Raw genomic sequence first — 21,310 nt, forward strand, 5'->3', positions numbered from 1 at the left:
ACCCTGTGACACCCCATTGAAGAGCCGTAGGCTGGATCTCTTAAGATCTCACTGTTGGGTTTGTAAGGCCATGTTACTCCTAAATTTCTATCTTGTTCAAAGAAAAGATATAAAACAAAGTTCTAAGCTAATCGACCTTAGTGTTCTCCTTTTTTAAAAAGAATCGATAAAGAAGCGAATCGTTAAACAGAATCGAAAATGGAATCGGAATCGTGAAAATCTTATCAATACCCATCCCTAGTTGTCACCGACAATACTTCTAATATGACAATTGCCACTCAGCTAGCGGGATACCTGCATGTGAAGTGTTTCGCCCATAAGCTCAATCTGGCATCACAACGAGCCTTAAACCGCCTGCAGTATCCAGGGTCTTGGGGAGAGTGCGGCGCATAACTGTGTTTTTCAATAGAAACTTGGTGGCAAACCACGCTCTGGAGCAAAAACAGAAAATGTTACAGCTCCCGACTCACAAGCTCAAGACCGACGTCTGTTTAACTTTTTTTTAGGGCAGCAACAAACAGGACAGTTTACTTATTTTAATTTAAGACAAAATGTTTTATTTTATTTAAATTTAAAACTTTTTATTTAATGTAAAATTATATTTTGTTTTAATTTACTTTCACATTCTTCAGTTAATGAAGGGGCCGCATAGTTTTTACAAATTGCTATAATTGTACCAGATGGTTGCATTTAGTTTAGTTGGACTAGACTGTAATACAAACCGTTCAGTTTGTCAGCAATAAAACTGACTGAAATGAGAGAACGACTGAGTGTGAGACTTTGTTATTAGATAAAATTAATATTGATAAAGTTTACCTTTATGGACAGAATCTGCAGTAGAAAAAATGTGATAAATCGCAAAATATAATACTCAGAATATCGCAAATAATTAAAAAATAATTGCAATAATATCGTATCGTGAGTGAAGTATTGTCATAATATCGTATCGTGGGGTGTATGGTGATTCCCACCTCTATTAGCCACCACCTTAAGTAGTGGATGCCTGACTAAGTCATGAGTCACAGGTGAGTTGATTGCTGACAGGTGTGTGGGCCAAATGCGGGAACCCACAATGAGTACCATCCTGGCGAGGAGGAGGGACAGGAAAGACAAGACGACCTCAGCAGGAGGCCTGTTAGCTGTGCCCTGATGGGTAAAGGTACCTTCTATTAAGACTATTTTGGCCAACAGTCATGAACTTACAATTTGTGCAGCTGGTGAGGAGTTTTAGTCTTTATTTCAGTAAATGTTTCTGAATTTACTGTCATTGATTAAATTTGTCAAATTCAGTTATTCCTTTGCTGATCTAACTCTTGACCGTGGTGATCCTTATTGAGTGTTTTTGCAGTGTGAACTTTGTTTACCTTCTCAATATATGTGCTTGTCTTGCTATTTCTGGATTTTTCTTGGCCAGGTGTTTACTGATATACAGACTGGTTCATTTTAGTTTTATTCCAGTTTAGTTTTAAGAACATTCATTGTTAAAAGGGGTTTCGTCACCTTTATTTCTTCGAGGCAGAGGGTTCAGTGTCTTCACTGGCTATTTGCTTTCTATGAAAATATCTAAGTTAGAATATTTTGTTGTTCCAGTGAATCTATATTAGCTTCACTAAGATCCCTGCCCTCCTCTGCAGCTACATTGCTAGCACACGACCTGGGTCTGTTCTCCAGGCTGCTTATAATAACGTCATTAATGCAGGAGTACTGGTCCAGATCTGCCACTTGCCACTACAAAGGGCCATCTTTTAGGTTTCTGTAGCTCTGTGATCTGCCCCATTTTTGTCTAGTAGTGGTTTCTGTTGTTTGGTGATATCTACAGTTTAGATCCAATTTAGATTCAGATTTAAATGCAGAACAATGACTTTTTCATTTCTTTTACTTCCTTTTCTAAGTCTGTGGCTTTTTTTGGTGGTATTCTGTTTGACAGCCTGACAAGAACAATGACGTGCACCAGGGAGACCAGTATTTGTGTCAATCAACATATGAGAAGAGAGAAAGACATTGACAGGAGCTGTTAAGTGGAAAACTGAATGTTTACAACTCGCAGTACTTGCAGTACAATACATTTATGGGCCTGAAAACACCTGAAGTCAAAGATTAAGGTGTGCGGCCCAATACTTTTTTCCATATAATGTATGATAAAATACTTGTAGTGTCACCGACTGGATATATTTGTGACTAATGACTTTGTTTTCAGTGTTTCAGAAAGAAGCATTCAATTAGAAGAACATATTCCTGTATATGAAAGAAAAGGAAAAAAAACCCAGAACTCTAAAAGCACTCAATATTTGCTGCGTGTGCGTGATTGCATTAACACTAATGGAATGCATCATCAGTTATTATAAAGATCCATGAATAAGAGGCAAGAACAAAGACTGAAGACAGAGCAGCAAAGGACAGAAGAGAGGAGGTGTGTGTGTGGGGGGGGGGGGGGAGAACGGGTATTAACATCTTCATAGGGACCAAAAATTGGTAGTTTACTATACTTGTGGGGACAAACAGTCCCCACGAGTTTGAAGGCATTTTTGAGACTCAAAATGTGGTTTTAGTGTCAGGGTTACAATTAGGTTATGGTTAGGTTTAGGGTAAGGGTCAGGGAAAGCATTATGTCAATGAGATGGTGCTTAAACGGTGCTCGGACCGGTGGCTAAAAAATGAAGAACACACACTTTGTCCAGAAACCTCTCTTGTTTAGCTATTTTTTGTAAAAAGACAACAATGTTAGCCTTTTCTGCAGCTATAGGGGATTTATGGTATCACTCTTGGCTGGAAGCAGTGCTTAAACAATGGAAAAAACACCAATTCTGTCTAAAAACCTCTCATGTTTAGCTGTTTCCCACTTTTTCTTTGGTCATTTTAGCCTTTTTGGCCAGGGTGAAGGGAGTATCTGCCATCAAACAAGAAGACAGCCGCATGTAACTACGACGGTGTTTGCTAGTTCACCTTACGTGCATTAATTTAATAACGTGGTTAGACTACTCAACGTAAATTACACACCAACAACATTAAGTTATATATATATATATATATATATATATATATATATACACACATACATACATACATATATATATCTAGCAGCTGGATAGGGTAGGGGCCTGGGTCGTCTGTATCCAGTAAGGGTCCTAAGGCTAGACCCCCTATGTTAAGCAAGCCTACCGCAGACATGAGCGAGACAGATAAATATGAAGGCATGCCGGCTCGGACGTCGCCCGGATCAACAAGGTCCGTGTCAGGTGTTGAGGAACCAGGGCACCCTGACGAGAAGTGGGCTACTGGAACAAGAAGGCATCAGTGGGCAAGAGACGAAAACAGGGCGTTGTTGGAATGCTACTACACAAGTAACCCTGACGGAAGGGGTTACATGAATAAACAACTAGTAGCTCAGTGTTCCAACGTTCGAAAGAAGGGACTGCTCTCACAGCTAGAGATTGACGAGGTACAACATAAATGCTACGGCAAGGGGGAGCCAGGACGCCAGGTCAGGAGGGAGATATCATCACCCCTACCCGAGATTGGGTACCAAGCTCCAAGTGCGATAGGAGAAGGATCGTTGAGTGCGAGAGGAACTGACCTGAAAAATAGGATCATGGCCAAGCTTGAAACCTGGACCCCCCGTAGCCGGTTACCAAGATTACGTGAAGTACCCTCAGAAGGTCTGCTAGATGATGTTAATGCAGCACTACGGACGATACCTACAGCCACGATTACCGAGACTAACAAGCTGATTTACAACACGGCAGCAGTGATCAGTGAGATGCTTGGCTACAAGTTGAACAGCCACAAGGGGCAGTATCCTCCATCGAGAAGGAGGCTTGGGGGTAAGATCAAGGTAGCACGGAGGGAGGTTAGCCAACTATTGGAGTTGCAGAAAGGCGCGATGAGGAAGGTGCCTAAGAAGTACAGGAAGCTGTCCATACCTGAGGCCTTGGAAACTGCCAAGCAACGACTCACAGCCTTGGCCAGCCGCTTAAAGAGAGATAGAAGGCAAGAGAATAAACCAGCTGTTCTCCATGGAACCAGCCAAGGTGTACTCTCAGTGGCAGGGGAACAATATGAGAACAGCACCACCAAGGCTGGAGGCAGAACAATACTGGAAGAGCATATGGGAGAAGGACGCAACCCATAACGGCAATGCTCAGTGGCTAGTGGATCTGAGGGCAGACCACAGCGACCTCCCCGAACAGGGTCCAGTAACCATCACCGTGGCAGATATCCAAGAAAGGGTCTCCAGTATGAAGAGTTGGACAGCACCAGGCCCTGATATGGTTCACGCCTACTGGCTGAAGAAGCTGACTGCACTCCACGAGCGCCTGGCAGGACAAATAAACCAGCTGCTAGTTGACGAGAGACACCCGGAATGGCTAACCGAAGGCCGGACAGTCCTGATCCTCAACGACCCCCAGAAGGGACCGGTCCCCTCCAACTACCGACCAATAACCTGCCTCAGCACCACGTGGAAGCTCCTATCAGGCATCATAGCGGCTAAGATGAACAGGCACATGGGTCAATACATGAGCGGGGCACAGAAAGGGATGGGCAAGAATACCAGAGGCGCAAAACACCAGCTACTGGCAGACCAAGCAGTCAGCCGAGACTGCAGGACCAGACTGACCAACCTGTGCACTGCCTGGATTGATTACAAGAAGGCCTATGACGCAATGCCCCACACCTGGATTCTGGAATGCCTAGAACTATATAAGATCAACAGGACCCTGAGAGCCTTCATCAGGAACTCGATGGGGATGTGGCGGACAACACTGGAGGCCAACCTCAAGCCCATAGCACAAGACACCATCAAGTGCGGGATCTACCAAGGAGATGCTCTGTCCCCACTGCTGTTCTGCATAGGCCTGAACCCCCTCAGTGAGATAATTGACAAGACTGGCTACGGATACCGACTACGGAACGGAGCAGTTGTCAGCCACCTCCTGTACATGGATGACATCAAGCTGTATGCCAAGAGTGAACGAGACATCGATTCACTGATCCACACCACCAGGATATACAGCAATGACATAGGAATGTCGTTTGGGCTGGAGAAGTGTAGTCGGATGGTAATAAAGAGAGGGAAGGTAGTCAGAACGGAGGGGATCAAACTACCAGAAGGCAACATTGCAGACATAGAGGACAGTTACAAGTACCTGGGGATCCCGCAGGCGAATGGGAAGCATGAAGAGGCCGCTAGGAAAGCTGCAACCACCAAGTACCTCCAGAGGGTCAGGCAAGTCCTGAGGAGTCAGCTGAACGGTAAGAACAAGATCCGGGCTATCAACACCTACGCCCTGCCCGTGATCATGTACCCTGCTGGGGTAATAGGCTGGCCAAAGGAGGAGATAGAAGCCACTGACATCAAGACAAGAAAGCTCCTTACCATGCATGGAGGGTTTCACCCCAAGTCCAGCACCCTGAGGCTGTACGCTAAGCGGAAGGAAGGGGGCCGGGGACTGGTGAGTGTCAGCACCACAGTCCAGGATGAGACAACGAACATCCACGAATACATCACGAAGATGGCCCCAACTGACAGCGTGCTCAGTGAATACCTCAGGCAGCAGAAACCCAAGAAAGTGGAGGGAGACGAGGAACCATCATGGAAGGACAGGCCCCTGCACGGTATGTACCGCAGATAGACGGCAGATAGAGGAGGTGGCTGACATCCAGAAATCCTACCAGTGGCTGGACAAAGCTGGACTGAAAGACAGCACAGAGGCACTAATCATGGCAGCACAGGAACAAGCTCTGAGCACAAGATCCATAGAGGCTGGGGTCTATCACACCAGGCAAGACCCCAGGTGCAGGCTGTGTAAAGATGCCCCTGACACAATCCAGCAAGATGCTAGCAGGCAGGGCATACATGGAACGCCATAACCAAGTAGCCGGCATAGTGTACAGAAACATCTGTGCCGAGTATAACCTGGAAGTGCCGAGGTCAAAATGGGACACGCCCCCAAGGGTGGTGGAGAATGACCGAGCTAAGATTCTGTGGGACTTCCAGATACAGACGGACAAAATGGTGGTGGCTAACCAACCAGACATAGTGGTGGTAGACAAACAGAAGAAGACGGCCGTAGTGATCGATGTAGCGGTTCCAAATGAGAGCAACATCAGGAAGAAGGAACACGAGAAGCTGGAGAAATACCAAGGGCTCAGAGAAGAGCTCGAGAGGATGTGGAGGGTGAAGGTAACAGTGGTCCCAGTGGTAATCGGAGCACTAGGTGCGGTGACTCCCAAGCTAGGCGAGTGGCTCCAGCAGATCCCGGGAACAACATCGGAGATCTCTGTCCAGAAGAGCGCAGTCCTGGGAACAGCTAAGATACTGCGCAGGACCCTCAAGCTCCCAGGCCTCTGGTAGAGGACCCGAGCTTGAAGGATTGACCGCCCGCAGGGGCGAGTGGGGAATTTGTTTTTTTATACACACACACACACACACACATATATATATATATATATATATATATATACACTAGGGGTGCAACGATATTCGTATCGATATTGAACCGTTCGATACAGTGCTTTCGGTTCGGTACGCATATGTATCGAACAATACAACATTTGTAATTTATTTTATCAACTTTCCTTCTGACGATGCTGTCTGTGTTGAGCGCTCAGTGAATCTGCGTTCGACTACTCCACCTAGGCTGCACTGTCGAGCGCAGATCCACTGAGCGCTCAACACAGACAGCATAGTCAGAAGGAAGAGCACAGGGCACGCTAGCAAGACAGAAGTTAAGCTCTCCTTGCAACATTCAGATCTGGCGTTTGGAATTATTTTGGTTTTCATCTGACGTATGACCCTGAAGGTAAGCGAGTCATGGACTAAAGTAAAACAGTATGTTGGATGTGCCATGCAATGCTCAATTACATGGGTGGGAACTAGTGTGTTAGCGCAGTTAGCTCGTTAACGTGTTGGCCGTCTAGCCCCATGCACGGGGCGATCGGCGGTAGCTCGTTAACGGAGATTTGCCGTGTTGTGGCGTTAAGGTCATTTCAACGAGATCAACCTGAAAGCACTAGTGGGAACACAACGAATATGACTGCACATTTACGCCGACATCATCCTAGTGCAAAGACAAAAACAACAAGCATGCTACTAACTTTAGCCGAGTCATTTAGACAGCTGTTAGCACATGATTCTCCTTATGCTGCTGAGAATATAGCCCAGAAGAAGCGGATAGTATAGCTTTTATTTTGGAAAGAGACATTTCTCTGTAATAAACTCTCTTTTCCAAAGATGAGTGATTCCTCAATCAGATACAGGGCTTGCAATATCGCTAGCCCGACGTCCTGGAGCTAGCGATTTTTTCAGTCGGGCTACCAAAATCTATCTCTTCCCTGCCCGTCGGGCTATTGTAGGAAGGAAAAATATATGTCAATGCTTTTGCATTCTTTCAGAAATGTAGCTGGGTAATTATGTCATTGGCATTGGTGAGCCACTGTCAATATGTGACATATTGTAATCGCGTTTGAATTTGCGCTTGTTTTTTTGCTTTCACTTTGCAATCGTGCGAACTGTGTATAGAGAGCGACAGCACTGATCTGTGAGTGATGATAATTTGTGCACCAATTCCTCTGACATCGTCTTATTAATCGTTAGCTTACTATGCAAACATGACAAGTGAAATCTCCCGCAGCTTAAACATGTGAGAGGTTGATCGCGCAGAGAATCGCTGAGCTTATGTGAGTGCGTGTGTAAAAGCAGCAGGATATATATTTTAGTTCTGCTGAGCCAAATAAGACAGGTCAGGGTGAAGAAGTGACAGCCAAAGAAAAGCTTACCACAAAACGGAGAAGTTATGACAAATCAGACTATAAGGCAAAAAGAAAGTGCAGCTTTATGATTTCATGGACAAAATAATTTCTGTGGCTGCAATATGACGAGCTAAATAACCAGGGCTGCACATAAGTGGTCCGCAGGTGCGCATTCGCTGTCAAAATAAAAAACACGCACAAGGGTTAGGGTTAAATTTAAAAACTGTACTTTTGAGTTAAAATATATATTTATAATTTTAATAAATGACAAATTAAAAAGGCATGAACATTTTTTTTGTATCGAAAAAATATCGAACCGTGACACCAAAGTATCGAACCAAACCGAACCGTGAATTTTGTGTATCGTTGCACCCCTAATATATACATATACACATATACATAAACACATATATATATATACATAATAGATGGAGGGATATAATTAGGAAGTGAGAGATTCAAGCATTGAGGAAAAATGAACGGTAATAACGAACTGATGAAAAATGCTCTGAATAACTTTGAGCTAAGTGACATGAGCAGGTTAAAGCATTTATTTAGTAAATATAACAATGTCTAGAAATAGCTGAATGCTTTATGAGTAATCTGCTGTTGCATGTCTGCATTGAGGAACAAATACCAGTGTATGGTATAATTATCACTTCATCACAGTTCAGTTAACTCTGGACTGACAAAGTGGATTTCCTGTAGATTTGCTTTGAGTTCCAACATTCCAAGAAGTTCAAACAGAGCATGGCCAACACTTTCCACACAGCTAGGGTAAACCACCTTTCTGATGAAGATGGTGATGATGAATTGGAGGGATGCTTTGTAATAAAAATAATCTTGTGAATTAGTGATTAGTATGATTATTATCTCTCATTCATTCAGGAAGAGTCTGAGGAGCCAGATCTGAGATGGTAAAGTGGTCTGTCATCATTCACAGTGACTGGTTGTATCGCAGTAACTGCTGATCAACTTGTAATGTTTGGAGTATGCACTATTAATATCCCAAGGGACTGAACAGCACTGGATTCATCCAGAGTACAGTAGCCTGCTAACCTGTTGCTCTACCTCTGGATCACTGGATCACAGTACAGTATCTTGTTTCGCTTTTTGTTGTAGTTTTATTTTTTGTAGCAATAATTGGACTGTAAGAAATTCCTGATAGTTGTTGTTCTGAATTTCACTGAATGTTGACCAAGCAGGTATTGAAAAAAATAACAGTCCATGTACTGTACCAACAAAATGAATGTGTCCTCCACCATAAACTGGAGATGGACCTTATTATCAGCATTCAGTTCAGAAGCCTGCATCCCTGGTGGCATGGAGGTACATTAGTACACATCTGGAAAGGCACCATGCCTGCTGAATAGTACATACAGGTTTACAGGCCACATATGCTCCTATTAAGACAACATATTTTTGAGAGGACGGTTTTGTTGCTTCTGTCAGGGTCCTGGATCTCTGACGAAGCATTTTGTATATTTTGGACTCATTGTTTATGTTCAGTTATGTACAGTTTTCTCTCTTCTATCCCTGTAGACCAGGGGTGTCAAACTCAAATACACAGTGGGCCAAAATTCAAAACTGGAACAAAGTCGCGGGCTAACGTTAATATTTATTGAAAAAAAAAATCTTCCTCCAGATATAAGAATGAATCTTTTCTTATGGACTCAAACAAGTTTTGCTGAAAAACTGAATATGGAACAAGCAAAGCTTAATACTAAACAATATATATATATTAGCTGTATAATACCAGTAGGCCAGCTCTAATAGTAATTTGGTATGGCTTCGCGAGCCAAATATAATTAGGCTGCGGGCCAAATTTGGCCCGCGGGCCAGAGTTTGACACCTATGCTGTAGACCGTAGTGTACTCCATTTGTATTTATTCCCCAGTTACAGATATTGTTAGTTCTGTACACTCTTGTAATTTTACAGCCATAGTTCTCCACTTCCCTTCGTCTCTGTGTTAGGTATTCCGTTATGTTATTTCCTCTCTGACTTTGGTAGCCCTTGTCTTGTGTGTTTAATATTCAGTTTTAGTTTCCCAGTCTCATTTCCCAGTTGCTTGGACCTGTGTGTTCCCAGCAGTTGTGTTAACTTCTGCAGTTATTTGTACCCTCATTGTGTTTTGTCTCGCTGTCTTCATCATATTGTTTGCTTTTTGTGTTTAAGTGGTACATTTTCTCAGTTTAAACATTTGATGTATTTTCTGTGTTTCTTTGTTTCTGCAAATAAAATATGGGTTGAATTCATTTGCAAATTATTGCATTCTTTTCTTATTTGTATGAATCCCCCTACTGGAGCGCTGAGGCATTACCAGTGGACCAATATATAATCAACCCAGCAACGGTGTCAAAGCCAAAACCTAAAATGATCCATTACACTACAATTTACTCTTATTAACGTTCACAGCAGTAGTAATAAAACAGTAATAGCAGTCTGTCATGGTTTCAGGTCAAATTGAGAGGATAAGATGATGAAGTAACAGTAAGCTTGAGTGTGTACAAGTTCATACCTCAGAACGGGTGACAGGTACAGAACTAATACCGGCATTCACCGCCTTCCAGGACCGAGCAGTCAGTACACAGGCAAAGAGGGGGTACAGATCCCCAGCGCCCAGTCTGCGGCTGTAACGCTCCACCCCTGACATGTCGCCCTTAATCAAAGCCTGCCACAGCTGACAGTAGTTCAACCTGAAGTCTGGTTGCAGAACCTATGGAGGTAGCAGAGAATATGTGATTAAGAGTGACTGGTTCACAGGTAAGAGGCTGGGCAGTAATACCAGCACTATATTCACTGTTTTACACTGTAGTAGATCACTGAGGTCACTGAGACTTGAACCCATCTGAGATTTTCAGTAGATGCACCTGTGGTATCAACTTGAACATCCTAGGCGACTTCCTTCTTGGGTTAATGCATTCACATTTTTTTCAGAAAACTTGACTTCTGACCTCGAGGTCACTGAGATTTGAAGTTTGAAGTTTTCACATTCACAAACCAAGGTGTCCAAGCAGTTACCACAGTGTCTCTTCAGGCTTTTAGGGCTTAGGGTTACAAAAAGAGAGAAATCTGCTTCATCTCTTAATGCATTTCTTACTTTAGGCATATTTAATCCCCCTGCTAAGAACCATTTACCAACTCCAGCACTTGGAGCACAAAAGCCCTGCATAGTATCCTACTGGTAATAACACTGAACATGAGTATGTGTATGTGTGTCTATCTTAACTTGATTAATATTCTTCTCCAAAATCACAGATGAAATCTCAAATCATTAGGAATAAATTGGTGCTATTACGATCCAAGGGAAGTCTCTGTGTACTGGTACTGTGTGTCAAAAATGATGGAGTTGCATATTTATTACTAAAATCCTCTTTATGCACAAAGAAATAGGCAGAAAATAAACTTATGGAAGAATGGTCCATGTCTGTATCAGACTGTGGGTGTTTGAAAGAACGCGTGTGTCAATAATCAAGGAGTGTGTGTGTTTGTTTGTGTGTCTAGGACATGAGTGCACACATGTGCCTGTATTATTAAGGCGGTGGTGCATTCAAACACAGCACTCTGCTGAGAACAACATCAAATGAGTTGTTTATCAAAAAGCTTTTATCCTGTGTAGCTCTAATAAAAGTGTGCCTGTTAAAGTGTGTATGTTTATTTTTCATGTGCATCTTAGCTGTCTACCCTTTGACTCAAGGCCTCAGCCAACAGCATGAAAAATGGACAGCAATATTGGAACAAATGGCATTTTCTTTCTGCACAGGCAAGATCGAGATTTCCCACCTGATACAGGCCGTGATCAAGCAGAACAATCTCGTTCTTTTTGGTCTGCGGACACTTTCGGACCAGCACATTGCCTGGGTGGGGGTCACAGTGAACAAAGCCGTGGACAAAGATCATTTCACTGTACATCTTGCCCAGGTTTTCTGAGATCTGTTGAAAACATGAAGGGGAATGTGTAAAGTTAAATCAGAAAAAGAAGAAGAGAGAAGAAGCTTAAAATAAGAGTTCAGCAGTTCTTGGTTTGTGCTGTTCAAGAAAGAAAATGTAGAAGTTTTTCTGTCTTTTTGACCCAAATGCAGAAGAAATAAATGAGTCTGATGGCAGTGAGTCCAAGAAAAATGCAGTTTAATTACTACAAAGACAAAGAGGGAAAAAAAGCCTTCAAAGCTGATGGCAGGAAAAGCACTAACCTACTAATCAGGTGAGATGAGAGATGAGATGAGATAGCCTTTATTTGTCAGTTGCAGGTCTTTTGCCCACAACTGAGATGACAGACCTTGCCAACCGTACATACAATACACAAACATCACATTGGGGAGACAGGTCAGGCTAGGTAGCGAGGAAAAAAACATTGAAATGTGTAACACAGAAGGATAATACAGGAATGCACAGATATCAACACACCATAGCACAATAAACACAGACAGCAACATGGGAAAGTGTTCCAGTGTGTACATCTGATCTGGGACCACTGCAATCTTTCGACTGCGCCTCCAACTGACCCGATGTCCACATCAGAGGGGAGGCAAGCGTTGGAGGTGGTGTTGGATCCAGGGTAGGGAGGGTGATGCGTCAGTGAGTGCTTATCAGTATCAGTATATGTATGTGTGTGCGTGTCCATAGTTCAGCTGAGACAGTGTCCTTCGCCCTGCCAGGCTAAGTAAACAGTCTTCCAGCCAACCCAGGTGGCCTTGCATGGAATGGGAAGAAACAGACTCAACACAGTCGTTATCAGGGAGTTTTTGTTCGGCTCCGGCTTTGAGCCCACAGCTGGCGCCGATGGGATAGCCGCATTATGATGGTCATGAGAATTTCAAAGCTGTTCTTTAACACTCCAACACTGGTCTCTCAATCTCCCGTTGGAGAACCGCGAGTTTCTCCATGATGTTATCAAACTTGTGCTCCGTGGTCTTGTCATTCTTGTGCTCAAAGAGCAGATTCTGAGACCTCACGACCGCAGTCAGCTGCTCCAAGATGTAATCTGACTACCACTCAGAGGTGTTGTTCGAAGTGGACTTTTCCCTGATGTAATCCAATGTACGCTCAGAGGTCTTATTCTGAGTATTCACGGCAGCCGTAAGCTTCTCCAAGGTCTTAACCGTGCTGCATTCAGTGAGCCCTTTCTGTGAAGTCGCACCTCGTCCCATCGTTTCAATTCCAGCGGACAGTCTTGTGGGGGTTTGAACAGCCGGTTCCGCTTTCTTAATTCTTCGATAAGTCAGGGCCAAGCCAGCTCCGATCAGCAAGAACCCTGTTATCATGGTTTCGAATAGGTAGATATCTTCAGCGTCCTCGATCGACAGTCCCGCCAGGCACACGATCCTCCATGTCTGCCACCCGTCCATCGTGTATCCGGCAGGGAAGGTACCTCCAGGGCACTCGGGCTCTCCCGAGCCCAGACTCCTCGTTGAGAAAAGGGTGTCAATAGCATTCAGAGACCAGTTGATCAAATCCATAATTCTCTTTAGGTTTTAGAAAATACAATAGTCAGAAACAATAAACATAATGTTCTGGAGTAAAGTGGAGACAAGAGGAGGGAGACCGAACGAACAGGTGAACAGAATCAAGACAATTACAAGGATTTGCAAAAACCATATTTTCAAACGGCGTCATGCTGCGACGTTGCCTCAGTTCTTCACTTACACTGTTTCACAGCTTCACTCCACACACAGAGGTGGTTCCTGGAGTACTGATATCCAAGATGGCGCCTGCCAGAGGTCGACGTTGCGGAACTCTTTGAGTCAAGTTACTTCTTTTTTTTTTCTTTTCTTCTTCCGAACCACACAAAAGTTCACTGTGACCGAGGGACCTTATTGCGACTGAGAGAGCGCAGCGATGCTGGACTGTTTGACCCGTCCTCGCTGGAATCCTTTCCTGAGCTAGCAGGCTATGCTGACTCAACGCTGAGCCGACCACTGACAGGGAGCCCTCCTAGGAACAGGCCGAAGCAGAGGCGAGGCAAACGAGGAGGAGCTGACCAGAGGCTCTGGCAGCTTGGTTAGCAACGGAAGGTTAACCCTCCAGGTTATACTGTTCGCAAACATTCAGTCTCTGAAAAATAAAGTGGACGAGCTCCACGCTCGGATTGCTCTGTTGCTTGTGAAGCTCGCACACAAGAATTTCACTCACATGTGCTGTACCAATGTACCTGCACATGTGATGTGACAATAAAAGTGATTTGATTTGATTTGATTTGTACACAGAGGGACATTCAAGATTGCTCCATATTGTGTTTCTGTGAAACCTGGCTGGGGGAAGGACACCCGATGAGGCACTAACACCTACATGGCCTACAGGACGGTTTCCTTGTCCTGCAGGCCTTTGTTTCTTTTCTTTTCCTTTCTTTTTTACAGATTTGTAGTCAGTGTTAGCATGAAATTTTCATGGACAAAAGTTGGCCAGAAATACTATTTTTAGTTTTGCTATGAACACTCTTTCCTGTGTTTAATGCGTTTTGCTACTAAAACAGTTGTGCATAAATAAAAATACTGGTAGCCGCCAGTGCTACCCCTTAGCTTCCTAGTAGATGCACCAATAGTATTATTTAAAGACCTAGGTGGTACCTTTCTCGATTTATTGTGTTCACAAGATTTTCAGAAAATTTGGCCTCTGACATTGACCGTGAGGTTAAAGTCACTGGGATTCAAACAGCTCAGAGACTTTTAGTAGACACACTTATGGTATCAGTTTGAAAATGCTAAGTGACTTCCTTCATGAGAGTTTGGATTCACATTAATGGGTGTCCACAGTGCCCTCCCACCCAGGTGGTGATGACAGTACCCATCAGCCTTTTACAGCTGAGGGCTGAAAAGATGACACACAGGACGTCAGGACACGTCCTGTGTAGATACAGACGGGTGGGAGGGGGGACAACCGTCACACACAGCTCACACCTGCACGACCTTGAATATTAGTCAGTAAGCTATTAACCATTAACCATCAGAGTGCAGGAAGTACCTCATTGACATTGATGCCATGTGTCTGCATGTAATCCCTGTCATTGACTTGGCCCCCGTCTGCAAACTCCATGGTCAGGATTCTCTTGGTGGAGAGATTCCAGTGGATCATGGGAATCTGGACAGAGAGATGTGCAACAGACGATGGGATGTGCAGGTTTATCCTCTATATCTTTTTCACATTTACTCACCGTTCAGTCTCCTGTGAAGCTGTTTAGCAGAGGTTCATTAGAAGGCTCAGTTCTTATCCTGGTACTATTTTAAATGAAATGAAACAACTGCTTCAAATAATCTTTTTGAAGGAGTAAATCTAGTGTACTTTAGGTTATTTAGTAACATTCTGTTGAAAATTAGTTAAATTCCACTCATTACAGTTTACAGGAGAAAAATGTGAGTAAGAAACATAAAAGTCGGCAGAATGACAGATGAGCCTGTGAAAACAATTAACAATTACATTTGTTATTGGACCAAATTTGAACAAAATCATCTTTTATTCTGCCAAATTTTATGTCTCTGTCAAGTTAAATTGAAGCAATAAAAATGCACAATACACCGAGACAAGAAAGAATTAAAAAAAAAAAAAAAGTAACATTTCTAACTGTAAGAACATAAAAACTGAACAAAGAAAAGCAAGTCTCAAAAACAGCACCAGAAAAATTAAATGATAACTGACAACGCTAACAGCTGACGGGCAGCAAACGGGAAGCTCTCATAGACCATAAAAACTCTGACCTCTGTTAACTGTAAGAATCATATTTTATAAATCAAAGTCCTTAAATTAAAACCAGCTGTTTAGAATACATGTGTACACAAAACTGTTACACTGTTACTCTAAAGGGAAGTCTCATTTTCATCCATGCCCATATCAGTACCTTAAGAAAGTGAAAGTGGGCCAACATGTCGGCCACCTTCTCAGCATTGCGTCCCTCGTTAAGGAAGTCCAGCTCCAGAGGCATGTTTTTCTTGGCCTCCTCCACCAACCACATTAAGGCAAAGTCCGGGAAGAGCCAATGAACCGCCTTCAACAACACCTTCAAATTAAATACATATATCCAAAAAAAGAAGAATCAGTCTCACTGTAAGCATAATAAAACAGCAAACATATATACAACGGTACCCTCTCAACATATTAATACATATTATAAGAGTGGCTGATTAGACTCTCCCTGCAAAGATCATTACTAAGCAAATCAAGTGTGAGGACAGAAAATTGCTGTTCAGCAACTCTCTACATCATCGCTTAATGCCGGCACTTAGCTGCGCTCCTGGCTAAAGTGCTGTTTGGAACAGCAGACGAGATGAGCTTCATCACTTGTGGAAGAGGCTCTTCTGAGTTCATTAGTCAAGGTTAGAACTGCTCAGCATGTAGAAACAGATGTAAAATGTCTTCCTGTTGCTCTAAAGGAGTGTCGTCAAATCTGCTAACGTGCATGAGGTTAAAACAACCACGTCACAATACAACGATCTCGATACCGGATGAGGGGTGTTTCTCTGGGTGGAATCAGCTGACGAGGCTTTTACAAAATATTCCTTTCTTTCAAAATGTGGTTGAACAGTAAATGTGAAAAGTCATCTTTTCAGGCTATAACGAATACTTGAATTCAGCTCAAAATTCAACAGATATACATAGTAGTAGCTATGTAAGTAGCTTCCACTTTGTTATTATACCACTTACAGTTTGCTGTGGAATAGTTCATTGTGCAGAAATGTGACAGCTGGACTTGTTGCACAGGTGGCATCCTACCCTGGTACCTGCTGGCTAAGCTCCTGAGAACTGCCTATTGTTTCAAAAATGTTCGTCTGGCACGGAAGCGACTGGAACACTTGAATTCAATGACAGCGTTAATGATAAACCTACTAGCTGACAAAGTTGTTGTCAATAAACTGATCATAAGTTTAAACTGATTGATTTGCATTAGGCCAATGGACCAGCCCCACATTTCCTAACTCATTCAAAAGCAGTTGGACAGACAGAGACTCACTTCCATTACTAGGATGTCGTTGGCACTTTGTTTCTGGACTTTGGGGTGTTGGATCTTGACTGCCACCGTCTTTCCATCATGTAGCACTGCCTTGTGGACCTGTGCTAAGGAAGCTGCACCCTGAGGCTTCTCTTCAAAGGAGAGAAATAATTCTGACAACTGGAGGAGACAGAGGGGGGATGAGGGATTATGAAGGGAAAGAGGTGAAGAATTAGGAGATGGGAACAACATCAAAGTACACGCACACAAACGCACACCCTGCCTGCTAGCATCTTGCACATCCTCTTGTTATGTACTGGATTGCCTCAGATTGTGTTTTCCCACCTTTGCATCTGATTTTTCACTGCCACCCTGTTTGTTTCACACACTCCGAGAATCAATAAGTGGCCCCATCACAATAAAATCTGCTGAGAAGTTTCCCTCACAAAATCAAAAAGCAACGGAAACCATAACTGAGTCTGAAATTGGCACAGTTAACTCCATAACCGACTGTAAAGTAAGAACATAAGGCAGCTGAGTGGGGAAGTAAAATACTTCTGTTTTTAAAATAAATACTTTGTGATGACGGTCTACAGCAGGTAAAACACATCAAAATCACAGCTGCTCTTACAGTAACACACTATCTTCAAGTCCTTGGGTTGCCTTTTATGTTTAAATGTTTCTATTAAATATGTCCATGCTATGAAAATTATATATTTTTGAACAGTTTTGTCAGATAAAAATGCAAATGGGGGTTATGATTATTAAAAGTTTACTAAATTAGTCAGTAAGACAATGAACAGTTGAAGAATACAAAAAGCAGTTGGTAATAAAAGTCCAAACTATCAAAGAGTTCTGCACATGTTTATATAGGAAGCATTATTAGAATCCATAACATACATTTTCATTGCTATGCAGATGATACCCAGCTTTATCTACCCATGACACCAGGTGACACACACCTTTTTACATCACATGAATGCCTTAAAGACATAAAGACCTGGATGAGCGCTAACATCCTGCTTCCAAATTCAGATCAAACTGTGGTTATTGTATATTAGAAACAATGTATCCAACCAGATTATTATTATTAGAACCATCCTGTGTCACAGTGACAAATTAGTCAATGCATTTATTACTTAGTTTGACAATTGTAGTTTATTATTGTCAGGTTATCCTAAAAACTCCCTGAAACACCTTCAGTTGCTGCAGTGTCCTACTGAAAGGGACTAGCAGGATGTTTCCCCTCACACTGGCTCATTATTGTCCCCCCAGATAAAACCAGTATTAAATTTCAAATCCTTTTCCCTGGGGACTTACATAATCAGGCCCATCTTATCTTAAAGACCTCAGGTCTGTCTTCTTCGGCTGCTGGTCTTCTTGTGGTTCCTCGGGCGTTTGAAAGCAGAGTGGGAGGCACAGCCTTACACTGCATTAGGCCTAGGGCAGGGGTCAGCAACCCGCGGAGCCGGGTGGTTATTTTTTTTCATTGCTCAAAATAAGCGTCACACTCGCGGAAGCCGGTGTACCCGCCGAAACGCCGTGCATTTATCGAGACTTTCAACCCCAGGTAGGCCAATTGTGGATCTTCGGATCCACATTATGTCAGCGGCTCCACCATGAACTATGTTAAAAACAAACACCGCTCACGCCTCACAGACGACAGCTTACAGTCCTGTAAAGATGAAAGTGACTTCGTACAGCCCCGATTTGAAGACGCTGTGCGCAGAGGTTCAGGAGCAGAAGTCTTATTGTAAACATATCACGGCAGACCCGGCGATGTTTCCATGAACATGCTTTTCAGCATCTCTTTATTGACCACTTTTCACACACGGTTGCTGTACGCACACAGCCGGCTGTAGCTTTGCAGCTCACAGCCCGACAACACAACAGCAGAGAGAGCACAGACGTTAAGGCGGCGAGGCGTGATTGCCGGTCCCGCTCAGGTGCGTCGCCTCCCCTGCAGCGGCGCTGCAGACCACGCCCCACCACACACATTAACCTGGTAAAATACATATTTAGACAGAATTTTGCAAATATCTAGTTTTCATTTTTCAGCAGCATAGTGCTTTTTTTCCAATTAATTTTTAAAAGTCAGGTCAAGGCTCCAAAAGCTCAAAGGCGATATAAGGGTGGCGGCTCACAACAGTTTTTGTTTGCTGGATCATTTTAGTTCAGCTGGGTGTCTTTCCTTTTGTTATATTTCTTTAAGAAAGAGTTCAAAATGTGTTAATTACTTAAATAAAATGTAACTTTCTCTGTAGCACTTCATGGATTTCATAAGCAACACACCTTAGTTGCTCTGTGGATTCTTTTAAAAAGCAGTTAAAAACTTTTCCGTTCAAACAAGCCTTTTGTTGATCTACGTATTTTATATTCTTTACATTATTTACATTTGATCTTTTACATTGTGTATAATGTCTATTGATTGTATTGTTTATTTTAATATTTGTGTACAGCGCTTTGTGACTGCCACAAAGCATAAAAGTAAAAAACAATACATACAGTGTTATCTTCATTTTAGATGTCAAAAAGTATTTGTGGCTCCCAGTATTTTCTTTTACGTGGAAACCGGGTCCAAGTGGCTCTTTGGTGTTAAAGGTTGCTGACCCCTGGCCTAGGGGCTTCCCACGATGCATGAGTGTTTCTTCTTCAATCCCCTCTTTTTACTCTGTGTTTTTACACCACTCTGCATTTAAACTATTATTCATCTCGGGTTTCTTCGACATTGTGTCTTTTGTTTCCCTCCCCTCACCCCCAACTGGTCACGGCCGCCCCTCCCTGAGCCTGGATCTGACAGACGACTGTTGCTGTGATTTGGTGCTATATTAAGTCAAACTGAATTAAAATCTGACTTGGATGAGATATATGAGGTTCAGTCATGAGTGATTCAGGGTTCGCTTCATTAACCTGAAATTTGGGAGGTGCTGAAAAGGACTTTTCTGAAGAAAAAACGTGATGTGTGATGGTTAAAAACCTATCTTAATCATCTGATTGTCAGCTTTGGGAGAGCAAATTTCAAAAGTCAAACATACTGTAGCACAGAGTTAGTCTGTCACACTGTTTTACAAGGTGTTTGTAACGTTTAGCAGGAGCAATACTGATGCTATTAGGTTTTCATTAAAACTTGGAATCAATTAGGCCTTGAGCTGAAACTGAACACTGGGGAATAAAACTGCATCATCAGTTTGTTTTGCAAATAATTTTTAAAATTATGTAAAATAAAGTTGCAAAAACCAGTGGCGCTTTTTCAAATTCTTCTGTATTGAGTTGTGATTCACACAGATTCATATTCTGCTGACTGTTAAGTTTAGTGCTGGTCACATGCGCTGAACATGACACTGCATTCACAGGTGAAAGGGAAATTTAAAAACCAGAACAGACTTGTATGTTTAATGTATGATTCATGATATCTGTTTTTTTTTTCATATCAGATGTTAATATTTGCTGTATGTGTGACGATGTTTGTGCAGTTTCACTGGGTACACACAGACGTTACAATCATTATAGGAAGATTATTAATAATAATAATAATGGATTGGATTTATATAGCGCTTTTCAAGGCACCCAAAGCGCTTTACAATGCCACTATTCATTCACTCTCACATTCATACACTGATCATTACATATGAGAACATTTGTTAATCAACTGTTAGTCACTTTCCAGCTGAATAAAATCTACAGCAGCCAAGAGAGGTCATCATACTCCAACATATGAAACAATTAGATTAAGAGACATTTTAAATACATACACAGCAAAACAAAAACACAAACTCACACAGATCACACAAATACAGTCGGAAATATTTTCCAGGGACGCAAAAAAAAAAAAACCTGTGAGGAAATTTTTTTTAATACAGACATTTAATTTACTTTAAAATCAGTGAAGTTCTCATGTTTTAACACACAAAGGGACTCACCCTGAACAGAAGGTCCTACTGGTGTCTACATGTATTTGTCTTTAGGGACAGAGGGGGACAGGGGCTTTAAGGCTGGAAGAGCAATCGATAAATGCAGTACATTAACGTTTATCATTCAGAGACGCGTCTCTGCAGTGGGAACAAAAGCAAATTTAACCCGTTTCAACACAAATCTCCACTCTGTCTATGATCAGACTCAAAGTGTGATTGGCATTCTGACTGATCAATGCCTGCCGATTGTCAGTAATCAGTAACTGCCTGTTCAGCGTGGCCCAACTAAGAACTGATACAAGGTCGGTGAGTCCTGCAGGTGTGTGAATATTAGAAATGTATGAATGGGTGAAGAGTGCAGGCTGGGACTGTATAAGTGTTACCACCCTCATCTACCACAGTATCGTGTTTGGCAGGCTCGCATTGATATTTTAACGTCATCACTGGGACAATTGCCCTGCTTTTTTTTCTTAGTGAAACATGAAAAGAGACTAATTTGAACACGATGTCGGCCCATCGGGCGCAGGCTGACCGGGAGGCATGTGGAAGATGCCATAGGACAATGAATTATGCATGCAGCATGAGACTCTGTGTGGGAACAACAGAGTTATTCATTATGCAAATATGCTAAATGGAATGAAATTGTCTTTGCTTACCAATGTCTGCCCACTATGAGAAGGAGCATCCAGTGGGATCTGACATGCAAAGAGAGCCTTCATGGGTTAAGTA

The 21,310-nt window shown here is 42.7% G+C and overlaps 1 protein-coding gene across 4 annotated transcripts in view; it reads right to left on the reverse strand.

Moving 5' to 3' along the window:
* Nucleotides 1–21,310, reverse strand: part of adck1 (aarF domain containing kinase 1) — an 87,520-nt gene that overhangs the window by 17,054 nt on the left and 49,156 nt on the right. For all 4 annotated transcript variants that reach the window (XM_040049082.1, XM_040049081.1, XM_040049083.1 and 1 more), the window contains 5 exons: nucleotides 16,692–16,850; nucleotides 15,582–15,740; nucleotides 14,711–14,827; nucleotides 11,534–11,683; nucleotides 10,269–10,466 (listed from right to left, as the gene is read on the reverse strand). In XM_040049082.1, coding sequence (XP_039905016.1) covers nucleotides 10,269–10,466; nucleotides 11,534–11,683; nucleotides 14,711–14,827; nucleotides 15,582–15,740; nucleotides 16,692–16,850 — 783 coding nt within the window. The remainder of the gene's footprint in view (nucleotides 1–10,268; nucleotides 10,467–11,533; nucleotides 11,684–14,710; nucleotides 14,828–15,581; nucleotides 15,741–16,691; nucleotides 16,851–21,310) is intronic.

The sequence above is a fragment of the Simochromis diagramma genome, unplaced genomic scaffold (genome assembly GCF_900408965.1).
Source record: "Simochromis diagramma unplaced genomic scaffold, fSimDia1.1 OVJJ01000426.1, whole genome shotgun sequence".
NCBI classification, from domain to species: Eukaryota; Metazoa; Chordata; class Actinopteri; order Cichliformes; family Cichlidae; genus Simochromis; species Simochromis diagramma.